The sequence below is a fragment of the Mustela lutreola genome, chromosome 16 (assembly GCF_030435805.1).
Source record: "Mustela lutreola isolate mMusLut2 chromosome 16, mMusLut2.pri, whole genome shotgun sequence".
Taxonomy (NCBI): domain Eukaryota; kingdom Metazoa; phylum Chordata; class Mammalia; order Carnivora; family Mustelidae; genus Mustela; species Mustela lutreola.
In genome coordinates this window covers 59,759,646-59,772,471 of record NC_081305.1, presented here as the reverse complement: position 1 = coordinate 59,772,471, position 12,826 = coordinate 59,759,646, and the positions used below count along the sequence as shown (strand labels likewise).

The 12,826-nt window shown below is 55.2% G+C and overlaps 2 protein-coding genes across 6 annotated transcripts; one reads left to right on the top strand and one right to left on the bottom strand.

Annotated features, from left to right (window-relative positions):
- Positions 1 to 2,965: 2,965 nt before the first annotated feature.
- Positions 2,966 to 8,978, bottom strand: IRGQ (immunity related GTPase Q). 3 transcript variants are annotated; one of them, XM_059153768.1, is made up of 3 exons: positions 8,848 to 8,978; positions 7,860 to 8,391; positions 2,966 to 6,702 (listed from the first exon to the last, which is right to left on the bottom strand). In XM_059153768.1, exons 2-3 carry the CDS (start codon positions 8,387 to 8,389, stop codon positions 5,346 to 5,348), a joined length of 1,887 nt encoding a protein of 628 aa, XP_059009751.1. In that variant the 5' UTR covers positions 8,390 to 8,391; positions 8,848 to 8,978; the 3' UTR covers positions 2,966 to 5,345. The 3 variants fall into 3 exon arrangements, with proteins under 3 accessions (XP_059009751.1, XP_059009750.1, XP_059009749.1); XM_059153767.1 differs by lacking the exon at positions 8,848 to 8,978 and adding an exon at positions 8,698 to 8,837; XM_059153766.1 differs by lacking the exon at positions 8,848 to 8,978 and adding an exon at positions 8,549 to 8,667.
- On the top strand, positions 8,902 to 12,356 carry ZNF576 (zinc finger protein 576). Of its 3 annotated transcripts, none has more exons than XM_059153772.1 (3): positions 8,902 to 9,041; positions 9,841 to 9,941; positions 11,621 to 12,356. In XM_059153772.1, exons 1-3 carry the CDS (start codon positions 8,980 to 8,982, stop codon positions 12,046 to 12,048), a joined length of 591 nt encoding a protein of 196 aa, XP_059009755.1. In that variant the 5' UTR covers positions 8,902 to 8,979; the 3' UTR covers positions 12,049 to 12,356. The 3 variants fall into 3 exon arrangements, with proteins under 3 accessions (XP_059009755.1, XP_059009756.1, XP_059009753.1); XM_059153773.1 differs by lacking the exon at positions 8,902 to 9,041 and adding an exon at positions 9,457 to 9,526 and having other exon boundaries at positions 11,677 to 12,356; XM_059153770.1 differs by lacking the exon at positions 8,902 to 9,041 and having other exon boundaries at positions 9,713 to 9,941.
- Positions 12,357 to 12,826: the final 470 nt, after the last annotated feature.

Genomic DNA, 12,826 nt, shown 5'->3' with positions numbered 1-12,826 from the left:
AGCATTGCAACAAGCATTCTTTCTGAGGGTTTGTGGGTGGCTGACTCTGCATTAGTTGGTTGGGCTCCTATCTGGGAAGAGGATTCAAGTTCATGGAATCAGTGGCTCCCAGGCTAGTGTTCTTATGGCTGATCACAGGCACACAGAGCCCAAGTGCATTAAATGCCCCTGCTGAGGTCCGGGGTGCTAACATTCCACGGAGTCAAGTTACATGGTCAAAGTCAACATCAAGAGCGGCATTTGCTGAACGAGTCCCCACTCATAAGTAGTCGATTCTTCCTTCACCCTACGTGTAGCACTGTTCACAGGGTGTCCTGCTCACCATAACCGCGGAGCACCCACCAACTCGAACATTGCCAGGTACAGGAAAGCACAGGGAAGCCTCATGTGGGTGATTAGATGCTGGGACCCAGAAGTGACTAGATGAAACTCATGGGATGGAGCTAGTTGGATGGTCCCCCAAACCCCATGGAGTGGGAGGGGGCGGGCTGGGAAGTGCTGCTCTGCTCTGAGACTTCGTGACCTCGACCATGGACTTGTTTTGTTTAGTAAGCAGCAGGAATGGCTGCCAGGGCCTCCTAGCGAAGAGTTCTTGTTTTATCGTCCCAGCTCCCGGGGTGATAGGCACTGTGATTCTGTCCTCTTTTCAGAAGAACCTGAGGCTCAGAGGAGGGATGTTACATTGGAGTTCATGCAACTACACGGTGGTGGAGCCAAAGATTTTAATCATCACGTCACAGAGAGGGAACAAGCCTGTTATCTTTGACTGTATCTTTCTGTAACCACTCCCAAACTTAGTAGCTTAGAACAATGGACCCCCTTTCATTTAGCTTGGGATTCTGCCCTCCACAGTTTGGTCTGAGATCATCCAGCTGGCTCTGCTGCAGGGTTCAGCTTGTCAGCGAGGCAGCTGTTTTGGAGGGTTCGCTGGCTGTAGCTTGGGGTGTGAAGAGTGACTGGGCCACATGCCTCTACTCACCCAGCAGGTTAGCCTGGACTTCTTGGCATGGCACGGGTTCCAAGGGCAGCGAGAGAGGAAGCCCTAATGTGTGAGCACTTTTCAAGTGTCTACTTGGGTGGTGTTTGCTGTTTGTTGGTCCTGCGGCCGGACAAATCATGCAGCCAGGTCAAGAGTCAGTCGGGACTCTCGAAGAACAGAGAGAGGAATTAATGGGCTAAGCTGCTTCCAGCCCTGGAATGCTTTACTATCACAACCCCCAAGGTCTAAGTGTCACTTTTCCACCTGTGTCTACCCCCTGCCCCCCCACACATACACTCTCAGGAGTCTCTGAATTCCAGGTCAAGGGTTCTTTCCCATACAGACCCTCACCATCCAGCTCTCCTCTCCCAGGACCCAGGAGTCCCCACCCTTGGTCTCTTTCTCCTTCAGACCCAGTACTACCTCCAGCCCCTTCCTTCCCCAGACTAAGCAAAATCTCAAGCATCTTCCTTTCCCTTCAAGCCCCCAAAGAAGAGACACAGTGGGATTTCTACTCCTTTTTATTCACTCCCTCAAACAGCATCACAGGCCAACTATACCCTTAACTAGCCCTCCCCGGATCCCCACCCCAGTGCATACAAGTCTCTTCATTATCTAGAAATGTATGAAACTCAGCTCCAGTGATAAGATTGTCTCTTCCACTTCCGCTTCTGGCAATGGGCTAAGACTTAGCATTCATTTCCTTGAATTCTTGCCCCTCGAGGGTCTTCCAGCCTGGAAGTATGATGTCGACACATCGGCAGCCAGCAATCAGTTCTCAAGGGAGTCGTACTTAGTCTTTCTGCTTGGATGCTCGCAGAGTCGGATACCTCACTAGCAACATGATGCCTGTCATCAAAAGTCATAATTTAAAAGGCAACCACCCCACCCCCAAATTAGTTACAACACCCTAGTGTCGATACACACCAACAGAAACACAATGAGCACTCCCCAATACAGACAGAGGCAAACAAAATCGGGTCTTGCTTTCTCAGATATGATCCCCAGCACGAGTCCCACTGGCATGACGGCAAAGGGAATTTGGAGCAGGGAAGCACGGCACAGAGGTCCCAGGGAAGACCAAATTGGAGATGGTGTGAAAGTGAGAGAAAGAGAGGAGGGCACTCTGTGAGCAAAGGCATGGGCGTGAGACAGAGGTGACCAGACCAGAGTTGTCTGGGTACCACCCGGCACAGGCAACAAGACTTATGGCTGAGCTGCCCAGAGGGCAGGCTTCTCTGGAGGGCTACAGGATGCTGATGTGTGTGTACACGTGTGTGAGAGAGAAAATATGCATGTACATAAGTACATACATACACTCTTCTCACAATGACCCTGTGAGGTAGATGCCACTTGCTGAGCGACTTGCCCAAGGTTACCCCAGTGTCAGGACTGTCTAACCCTAGAGCGACACCAATAGGATTTCCTATGGTAATGGAAGCGTTCTGGGTCTTTGCTCTCCAGTGCTCTAGCCACACATCACAGGTGGCCACCGAGCCCTGGGAACATGGTTAGTGTTAACTGGGAAATGGAGTTTTAAACTTTATTCACTTTTAATTAAAAACTGATACACACCGCAGTTATTGGGAAACTGGTCAATATAATTGGGACAGCTTGGGTAGAGGAATCAGTTTTCTCCACTGACGAATTTTCGGGAAGTTAAATAGAGGTATTTCTGATGAGCATTTATCATCTGAATGAGAGGTACACATTTATCATCTGAATGAGAATGTAAAATATCTCATTCTCTTCTTGATTGATTACAGGTTGAATTAATATTTCGGATATACTAGGTTAAGGAAGACGCAACTAGCTTCACCGTTTCCTTTTACCTTTGTAATTTGGCTGCTGGGACATTTCCAGTTACAGATGTGGCTCCCATTCCGTTTGTCAGACAGCACTACTGGGCACCTCTCCCATCTCCCTGCGGCTGGCGAGCTGGACTGGGAGGCAGACCATGGTGGACTGGGTATTACAGATACAGGCCTTCGAGGACAGTGTGATGCTGTTCAGTATTGAGCCAAATGCTTTCTCCCACCTCAGCCATTCTCAACTGAGGGGACAAACTGTGCCAGCGGCAAGGGTTCAAGCTGGACACGGGGGTACCATCTGGCAGGTATCTGCCACTTAGAGAGTCACCCTTGTCTCCTGCTGTCAAAGAAAATAGGATCTTGGAAGAGTTTACGGTTTTTATCCAGCCCTTTCATTTCACAGGTGGGAAAATAAGGCACTGGTCCAAGTCACCAAGAGTGCCAGTGGCGAAGCCTTGCTTGCCTCCCAGATCCCCTGACCTCTGACAGGGGCTCCTCTCCCATCAGATGCTTGTTTCTCCCACCTCACTCATTTCCCATCTTGTGGCCAGAGGCTGACAATCTAAGTTCCAGTCTGCTCATGAATTTGGTATTTACTAATACTGAATAATTACTAATCATGTGTACCAGGCACTCTTCTAGGTGCTGGGGTACAGCAGAGAACAAGACCAGTCACAGGATCATAGCTATTAAATAGGTAAATAAATAAATAAGGTAATTATTGACAGTAATAATTGCTACAAGGGAAACACTGACGGGCTGAGATGAATAATGTTGACGTGTGAGGTACTTCAGTTACACTGGTCACCGAAAGCCTCTCTGAGGGGACATGTGAGCTTAGACCTGCTTGACAAGGAGGAACCTGTCATGGGAAGATCTGGGGGGCAGAGCATTCTAGGCAGAATGAACAGTAAATGCAAAGGTCCTGCGGTAGGATCCAAGGTGGCCCACCCAGGCATCAGAAGGAAGATCAGGCTGGTTGGAGGACAGGGTGGGCATAGGGAATGTGAACAGGCAGGGGCCAGACTACACAGGACCTTGCTGTGTGCTGTTAGGCCTAGAGCCTGTCCTCCCTGGGCTTTGCTCTCCCCATCTCTCATAAAAGAGGTTCAACTTCATTGCCTTTCGGGTCCCCCCTTTCTGTTTTTTGACATTGAAGAATTCTGTGACCTGTGACATCTTTTCTACCTATAGTTGGCAGTCTAGAACATTCCAGGCACTGTGGCTTCTACCTTTGCTTCACTCATGGCACACTCCCACGGTCTGGAATACTCCCTAGCTGTTCTGTGGGTCTCTTGTCCTCTGCAGCACTGTGTGTACACCAGAAGATAGAGCCTCTTGGTGACACCTGAGGTAGCCAACACCGAAATGTCTGGATAAGTGCAGCACGACAGCTGCTTTTCCAAAAAAGGCAGGAGTATAAAATACCAAGACCAGAAAGGATTAGGCTTAATGACAGAAGACATCAAGACCAAAAAGAGAAACCACTAAGGAAGCAGAGGGACAAAGGAACAGACTCACCAAGATCCCCTAAATCACTCAGCACCTATAAAACGGGGGCAGTCATAGCCCTCCCAAACTCACACAAAGAGAGGCAACAGCCAGGGTCCAAATCTGTCAGGGATTTGTGGGAGATATCTCTGGGGTATGGGTTCCTGCCTTCCCACACCCAGAAGGTCTCATTCCTGGTCTCGGGCTGCCCCCAGGGCCCACCATGCCCAGACCTCTTGCCTCCTCCCCTCTTTTTTTGTGGGACTGTCCACAACAGCTGGGGAAGGAATCGAGGTCATCAGGCCCCTGGTGCAGCAAGTATTAGACATCTCTCTGTTCCCCAAAGTGGACCAAAGGTTCTCCAGCTCTTCTGCACAGTCTCCTGCTCGCTCCTGTAGATGGAGACCTCCCACCACCCACAAATGAGACCAAGGTCCACCCCAATGAAGGTTCAAAGCCACTGCCTCTTGAGGAACTAGGAGGCTGGATGCAGGCCCACTGCCTCTGAGAAGCCCAACTCCTACATCCCCAAGTGGCTCAGCAGTTCCAAGGATTCCCACTCCCTTGGGTACCCAGACTCCTTCCTTCATACTGGAATCTCCAGAATGATGGAGACCCTTCTCAGCAGAAATCAGGGCTTTCACCTCTCCCCCCGGCCCCTCCCAGGACTAGAGGACCAAACAGATCCAGTTTCTACTCCCCTGGAAACCAAGATACAACCCCTCAGGTTCAGGACACATTCTGGTGCCATGCCCTGTGGTCCCCAGGGAAATCAGTTCTCTCCCCCAGACTCCTTTCCCCTCCAGGAGCCATGAATTCAGGGGACTACAAGTCACAGAGCCCAATCAGTAGTCCTAGAGCCCTCGTCCCCTTCAGGCACTCAAGATTCTGAGTGGCAGCCCCCAGCTCCGTTACCTCCGAGGCCCAGACATTCCCATGCCAGATTCGGGACTCCCAATTCCGCCCCCCTCCCTCTAACCAGGACTTGGGAGTCCTCAGCCCCTGGCGGAGCCAAGCAGCAGGGACGCTGAGCACCCCGGAAGCCCCGACCCTCATCCCACCCCTCACTGCGCTGGCCCATGGGGTGCCAACACGGCCTCTGCATCAGCCTGCATCTCGTTGAGGGCCTGCAGCAGGACGCCGTGTGCGGCGCGGTAACCCAGGCCGCCGGTGGCCGCCGCACCGCCCGCGGGCCACAGGAAGGACAAGGCGCCCAGCGCCGCGCCCCCCGCAGTGCCCTCGCCGGCCCATGCGCCCAGCCGCGCCTCCACCTCAGCGCGGGTCACCGGGCCCGGGAATCGCGTCCGCTCTGCCAGCTCCCCGGGAGTCAGACCTAGCGCGCGCTCCCGTCGAGCCAGTGCCGCGGGTTCCAACCCCAGCGCCCGCCGCCAGTCCGCCAGCTGACCCCGCAGCAGCGCCACGTCGCAAGCCCAGCCGAGCCCTGGGACCGGTGCCGCCGCCGCCGCCAGGCTAGCTAGCAGAGCCGGCCGCCACGCCCCCGCCCGCAGGGCCGCAGCCTTCAGCCGAGCCCCGTGGGGAGACGCGGGGGGCAGCGCCAGCAGCAGCGCCCCCGCCTGGGCCGGGGGCAGCGCGCGCCGCAGCCACTCGCAGAGCCCCGGGAGGCCCCCAGGCCGCAGGGGGAACACAGGCGGCGGTGCCTCCTCCAGCACCTCCCACGTTTCATCCTCTGGGCTCAGTGCGGCCGTGCGCTCTGAGTCCCCGCTGCCCGATTTCTTCCCGCCGCCGCCAACATGGGTCAAACTCTCACTGCCTTTCTCTGAGCCTTCCCCGCCTTCTGCTTTATCGGATTCTTCCCCGCTACCTTTCTGCAACCCAGTGCCTCGTTTCTCCCTTCCCTCACTGTATGCATTCTTCAACCCTTCTCCGCCTGCGTTCTCCAAGCTCTCGGAGCCGGCCTTCTCTGCCTTTTCCTCTTCCTCCAGGTACTCTGGATCCTCGCCCTCACCATCTGTTCGCACGCAGACCAGCGGCGCATCTGGCAGCAGGAAGGGCCGAACCTGAGCCCAGTCCTCCTCAGTGGGGGCCCCCGTGGTGACGAGGATGAGGGCATCGTAGTGGGTCGGATGGGGGGCGGCAGCAGTGCCCGCGGAGCCCAGAGGCACGTTCCAGAGCACCACGTTGGGACGCTCTGGGGCCGGGTAGGGCGTGGGCCCCGGGGGCGTGAAAACAGGCTCGTCCTCTGGGTCACTGGGATCCAACCCGAGCAGCATGTTCAGCACAAGGCTGACATCAGTCTTGCCCGCCACAGCCAGGTCCAGCCGTGCGCTGCCCAGCCGCTCCAGGCCAGCGCGGACCCACGACAGCGCTGCCTCCAGGCCACCGGTCTCAAAGGCCTCACGCACAGCCTCCAGCTCGGCCGCACCTAGGACCTCGAAGCCATCCTGAACCGGTGGAAGGAGCCTGAGGGAACAGGAAAAGGGAGGGTAAAGGGCAGAAGAGGGTTTAAACACTAGAGGGTTGTGCTACAGGCACGACTAGGTTAGGATGATCAAGACAATTTCCCGAATGATCCCAGACGGAAGGAGGATCAGGAGAGGGAGGGGCCAGACTACTGGTATAGCATACAGAAACCAGGGCTTAAAATCGGACGGGGCGTGTTGGTTGAGGTCAGGTTTCCAACAAAGCCTAAAAGTGGGTACCTGCTAAATACTCTCTGGGATTCAGTCTTTGGAGGGGTGGGGCTTTCCCAAGGGACCTGCAGGGTTAAGAAAGGCCAAGTAAAACTCCCAGAAGGTCGGGCTCAGGTAAAGACAGACTTGCAACTGAATTGTGGACTAAAGGAAGGTCAAGCACCTCCTGACCGGAGCAAGGTCACCCAGGGCACTCTTTACTGAGACAAGGCGTAAGGAGGGGAATTAGGGCCAATGAAGGGGAAAAGTCTCACCTACCAGTGCTTACCAAGGAAGGAGATGTGGCTAGAAGAAAAAAGATGCATACTGAGCCTCATCTGACTTCTATGAAATAGGTGGCCAGGGGCTCAGGGAAAAAATGCAGGAGGTAGCCAGCAAATGGGCACAGAAATGAGATGGGATTAGAGAAAGGAAGTGGGGGAGTAAACTCAGAAATAATAAGGCTTTCCGAAGGTGTGGCTTATTTACAATGACTGGTGTAGCTGGAGAACAAAGAAGATGTGTGAATCTTAGGGTAAAATCTTTGCGGGCATCACAAGCTTTTGCGCTGAGTGAGCCCTCCTTCAAACTTTTGCTGGGAGCCAGTATTTGGGCGTTAGACTCTGGCCTCTCCTACGATCCACACTGCGGCAAAGCTTTTGATCTCAGAACGCTGGCAGGAGGCTGAAGCTGGAGGACCGGTTGGAACCTATAGCTGACCCTTGAGAGGGACGGGGCCTAGAAGTGGGGAGAGGGTCCGGCACTGAGCTTGGGCTTGGGGTGGAGCCTCGATGACCTCAAACACTGCGCTGAGGGGTGGGACCTGGACAAGAGAGCAGGGTCCCCAGCAGCTATCCTGTCCATGGGGCTGGGGGGTCTCGCGGATCTCAAAGAACATTTTCTGCGTACGAAATCCAAAGGATCAGGCCTCCAACCCTCCTCTCTTACCTTTGCAGCACCTCCGCCTGGCTCCGCAGCGCCACCCGCAGGCGCTCCAATTCCTTGCAGCCATCTCTGCTGCTGCATTCAGCCGGCAGCACGAAGAGAGTTGCGGCCTCCAACCCTGTGCTGTTCAGCAGGGCCGTTGTCCGATCCCGAGCCTGGGCTTCATTTTCCGAATCTCCAGGACGGAGGTTCCGTACAGCCAGCAGCGGGGTCCCTCGGGCCAGAGCGGCCCGCGCTGCCTCTCCCAGAGCTGGGGCCAAGGGTTCCCCGTTCCCCTCGGGGCCGGGCAGCACCAATACTAGCACATTGGCCTCCGCCGCCCAGGGCCCTGGCTCCGCGGGCGGACAGCTCAGCTCTCCCAGGAAGAGGCCAGGGCCCGCAGCTCGCAGGCTGGGGATCCCCGAGTCCGGCCGTCCCTCGGGAATCTCTATCGTCTCCACATTCCGGTCGCAAACCGCTGCGATCAGCGCGGACTTGCCACAGCCCGGAGGCCCGAGGAACAAGGCGGTCACATCACCCCGTGGCGGCGGCATACCTGGAAAGCAAGGGGGTGGGGCACACCCGGGTCAGGGAGCGCTGAGCCTTTTTCTTTCCTAGTCATCCAGTTCTGGTCAAAGACTTCAGCCCTTCACCCCATCCCCTTCCCTTCTTGGATGTCATTCCCAGGGAAAAGTCCGGCACCCACGCCCTACCTATTCCCCAGGGATTCGCGCGCTTTGGCCGTCCTCTTTCTGGATACATTTTTCTCTGTTTCAAAATCTCAGAAATCTGGCCTCCAGCCCCTTCCTCCCCAGGGACATGGATGCTTTTATCCCCCAACCCTCCCTTCCAAATCACTAACCGAGCAAACCGCCGGCACAACCGAAGAGCACAGTTGGCGGCGACAGATCCTCCGCTGAGAAGCCCCGCCCCTCGGGTCGGACGGACGGAGGCCGGAGAGGTTAGAGGGCCGGGATTTGGGGACGTCCGGACACGTTCCCGGGGCTCTAACCTGACGTCACTCTTTTAAGGAGGGGGTGTGTCTTGGAAGCGTGACCTCCGGGCTACAGCCCTTCACTGCGCCTGCGCAGAACCCTCGACGTAGTCCCACTCCTCAGCTCCCGCTGCGGCCGGGCTCGGAACAATGAGGGAGTCAAAGCGCCTGCGCGCCAGGACCGCCAAGCCACAGCTGCGCCAGAAGCAGAGGTCTGTAAGGCACGGGCGGCAGGAGACGTCATCATAACGCACCCCCGGGCAGAGAAGGACCCCTACCGTTCCTCTGAGGGCCCGGTTGGCGTGACTGCATCACTGCCGGATAGCATCCCGGGCCTGGGCTTCGAGAGGCTCATCAGGCGAAAGGGCGTGGAAGCAAGCCACTGGAACCTTGAGACTCGGTGGGCCCTACCCCGCTTCCCTCCGAGTGGCGGCGCTATCACGAGCGACTGACAGGCGCAACGAAAGGCAGCCCTCTGTCGTCTGGAGAAAAGCGGAGGCCTGGGCTCCCCGCCTCGGGAGGAGGGAACCGAGGGCAGTGCTTGGGGCAGCGGGACTGGGAGGCTCAAGGCGCACATGGGAGGCGGGGGCCCTGGGTGGAACGAGGGTTACAGGATGTCAGAGAAAGATGCCTCCCGGGAAGAGGCGGGCTAAAGTCTGGATACCACCACCGACCTTAAGACACGTGGGAGACGGGGGTGAGGCTGGTGTCAAAGCTCAAGGGTTCCGTGCCCCGAGTTCAGGGAGGTAGTTTGATGTAGGAGACCACAGGTCTCAATCAGGTGAGAAGGCTCTAAGGGGTGTCACCTCTCTAGGGAGTCGAATCTTTAGGGAGGGTCGAAGCTTCCCTAGGGAACAGCTCCATCGGGTTAGAGTTCAAGAGGATGGCATCTTATGGGGGCAAGGAGAGCCTGTCAGAGGTCACGGGATTAGCGGGCCCTGTAATGCTGTCAAAAGATGAGCGACTTCACTCGATTTACTATTCTGTCCTGCGTGCTACTGTCTTGACCAGAGGGATCCCAGTCACTATGGAGGACCCGCGTCCTGAAGGGAACATGGAGCCCCAGGATTCGTCTAAGGAGAGAAGTCCCCGCAGTCCAGGAGGCGACATCTGTGAGTGCTGCTGGCCAGAGGGTGGGGTGCTGGAGCTGACGCTAGCTCTAAGGATATCTACAGCATTTCAGTGTCCCAGGCTTTACAAGGACTTGCCTGCGGGAAGGGACTATGATAAATGGCTTCTAAGCTGCCCTACCAGGAACTGCCACTCTCCACCCTTACCCTTACTCTGCTCAGATGTACTCACCCTGCTCTGTCCATGTCAGTTCGAGTGGGCCTCAGTTCACAGGAACAGAGTATCATCCAGAGAGGCTTGGGGTGGGAGATGTGAATGGGAAAGGTTGGGCACTATGAGGAGCCCTAAGGTTCCAGTTCCAACTCTACCCCAGACTTTCAGTGCGACTTGGGCTTGAGTTACTCTGTCAAAAGAGGGTGCCACTACTCAGGTGACATGGCTGTACTGGGGATTAGTGGCAGGGAAAGGGAAGGTCAGCTGTTAACAGAGGTAGCCAGTTTTACATACCACGATAGCCACAGTCTCTACTGAATGCTTATGATGCTTGTGGGCGCTTTGTAGGAGTGCAGCCTTCCTTATCTCAGTCCTCCTGGCAGTCCCTAGGAAATTCCCTCAGGTAATGCTATCCAGCAGATGCTATCAGGTAAGGGAACTGAGGCAGAGGTTATCGTGAGGATGAGAGCACCAATGTCAAGGCCCTCCAGCCAAAGACCAATGGGAACACACCTACAGTTGAATGAGTTGGGTTCATTGCTCTTTGAGGAATCGCGCATGCGCATCTGTGGTGCTGTGGGGGCATCTGAGTGTTAGAAAGGATTTATCTTAGGTGGTTTGCGGAAGGTTCGGGGAAGGGTTTTGCTTGGGATTAGATGCTGCCAATAAGCAGGGACCAAAGATAGGTTGGTGAAATCTTATCTAGGAGGGGGCGTACATAGGCTCAAGCTGCGAATTAATGGAGCAGCAGCAGCCACTCCTAGGAGCCAAGATGGGGGCGCGGTTTTGGTCTTTTTTGTGGCTTGGACAACGTTCGTGTTTTGTCTGTGTTCAGACGTTATTCTGGCATGGTCTTGACATGGTTCATCTCAGTCACACCATGGCCTTGTCTGACAAGGTTGTGTGAAGCTGCTTATGTTCAACAAGAGACCACCAAGGCCTAGCTGGGAGCACCAGGCCAGCCCCCGGCTGTCAAGCTGCTTTTCTCTCAGTACAAATAATCGCAAACCACTGTGTAGCACTGTTCTAAGCACTTTCTATGAATTAGTTTATTCACTCCTTCCAACAACCCAGTGAGGTAGTTATAACCGTGCTGGTCAGTTATAACCATACTGATGACGGTTATGACCCCACTTTCCAGACGAGGACACTGTCGTACTCGCCTAGGAAGTGGGAGGTCTGGGATTCAGTGCCGGGCAGTCTGGCTCCAGAGGCTGTGCTCTAATCACGTGGCTCTGCTGGAAAAGCAGGTTCCCTGGGTTCTAGTCCCGACTCCATTTCATTTCCCGGCCTCATGACTGTAGGCAAGTTGCCCAGCCTTTCTGAGCCTCAGCCTGTTCACCCATAAAACAGGTCCTGTAATAGTTTGCCTGTGCCACTGTCCAGCCCTGGCATAGTCTGGCCCGTAGTAAGCCCTGAGTGTGAATTGTTGGCATGACTCTGGGGCTTGGGAGAGGTCCTGGTGACTTTTGCTGGCTTCCCCCCGACCTCTCCCCACGTCCCTCAGGCCACCTGGGGGCCCCGCAGTGCACCCGCTGCCTCATCACCTTCGCCGATTCCAAGTTCCAGGAGCGTCACATGAAGCGGGAGCACCCAGCGGATTTCGTGGCCCAGAAGCTGCAGGGGGCCCTCTTCATCTGCTTCACCTGCGCCCGTTCCTTCCCCTCCTCCAAGGCCCTGATCGCCCATCAGCGTAGCCACGGTCCAGCCGCAAGGCCCTCCACGCCAGTGGCGCCCACCATGGCCCAGCCTACATTCCCCTGCCCTGACTGTGGCAAGACCTTTGGGCAGGCTGCTTCTCTGAGGCGGCACCGCCAGGCGCATGAGATCCGCACCCCTCCTGGCCCTTTTGCCTGCACTGAGTGTGGTCAGGACTTTGCCCAGGAAGCTGGGCTGCATCAACACTATATCCGGCATGCTCGGGGAGAGCTCTGAGTGAGGGCTAAGCCCTCCCTAGGACAGTGCGGGGGGGTTCATTGGCTGCTAGAACCCACCTCTGATACAGGATGGGGGCCTTGGAAAGATTGCTTTCCCTCTCTGGACAGGCCAAGGACTCCTGATGCGTAGGAACCAGAAGATGCTCATCTACAGCTTCAGTCTTTGGAGGATGCAAAGGCCTTCAGGGATATAGTGGAATTAACGAAATCTTTTGTTTAAAAAAAAGAAAGAAAAAAAAAAGAAGCCAAAAGGAAAAGTGTTATTTGTATCTCCCTCATTCCCAATTAAATAGTTTGAAACCACAACTAGCTGCAGATAGTGTAATCACCTTTAATTCTTCCCAGATGGATGGCGTGAGCTATAGGAGCAAATTCCCTTGGATGTGTGCCTGGATGGGGGGGGGGGGGGCGGAATATGTGAGCAGGGAAGGTGAGGTGTTGCAGGGCTATAATGTCATTAGAAGGGTCCCAGACGTGGAGTGACTTGGGCCTTTGGGGAGGGGATAGCAAAGTTGGGGGCTGTACTCTAAGTCATGTGGGGGTTGCAATCAAGTCCTTGTCTTCTCCCACCCCGTCAGTCTTTCCCACTCATGGAGGAGCCATGGTATTGGAGGGATTGGGGCTCCGACCCCCCCCCCCCACCAGTAATCTGTTGCTCACTTAAATAATTTTATGGACCATTCTGGTCATGAAATATTTTCTATATGAGTAGGTGAGATGACATGAATAAAACAACAAAGAGTATCTAACAAAAAGAGATCTATATTAAAATGTCT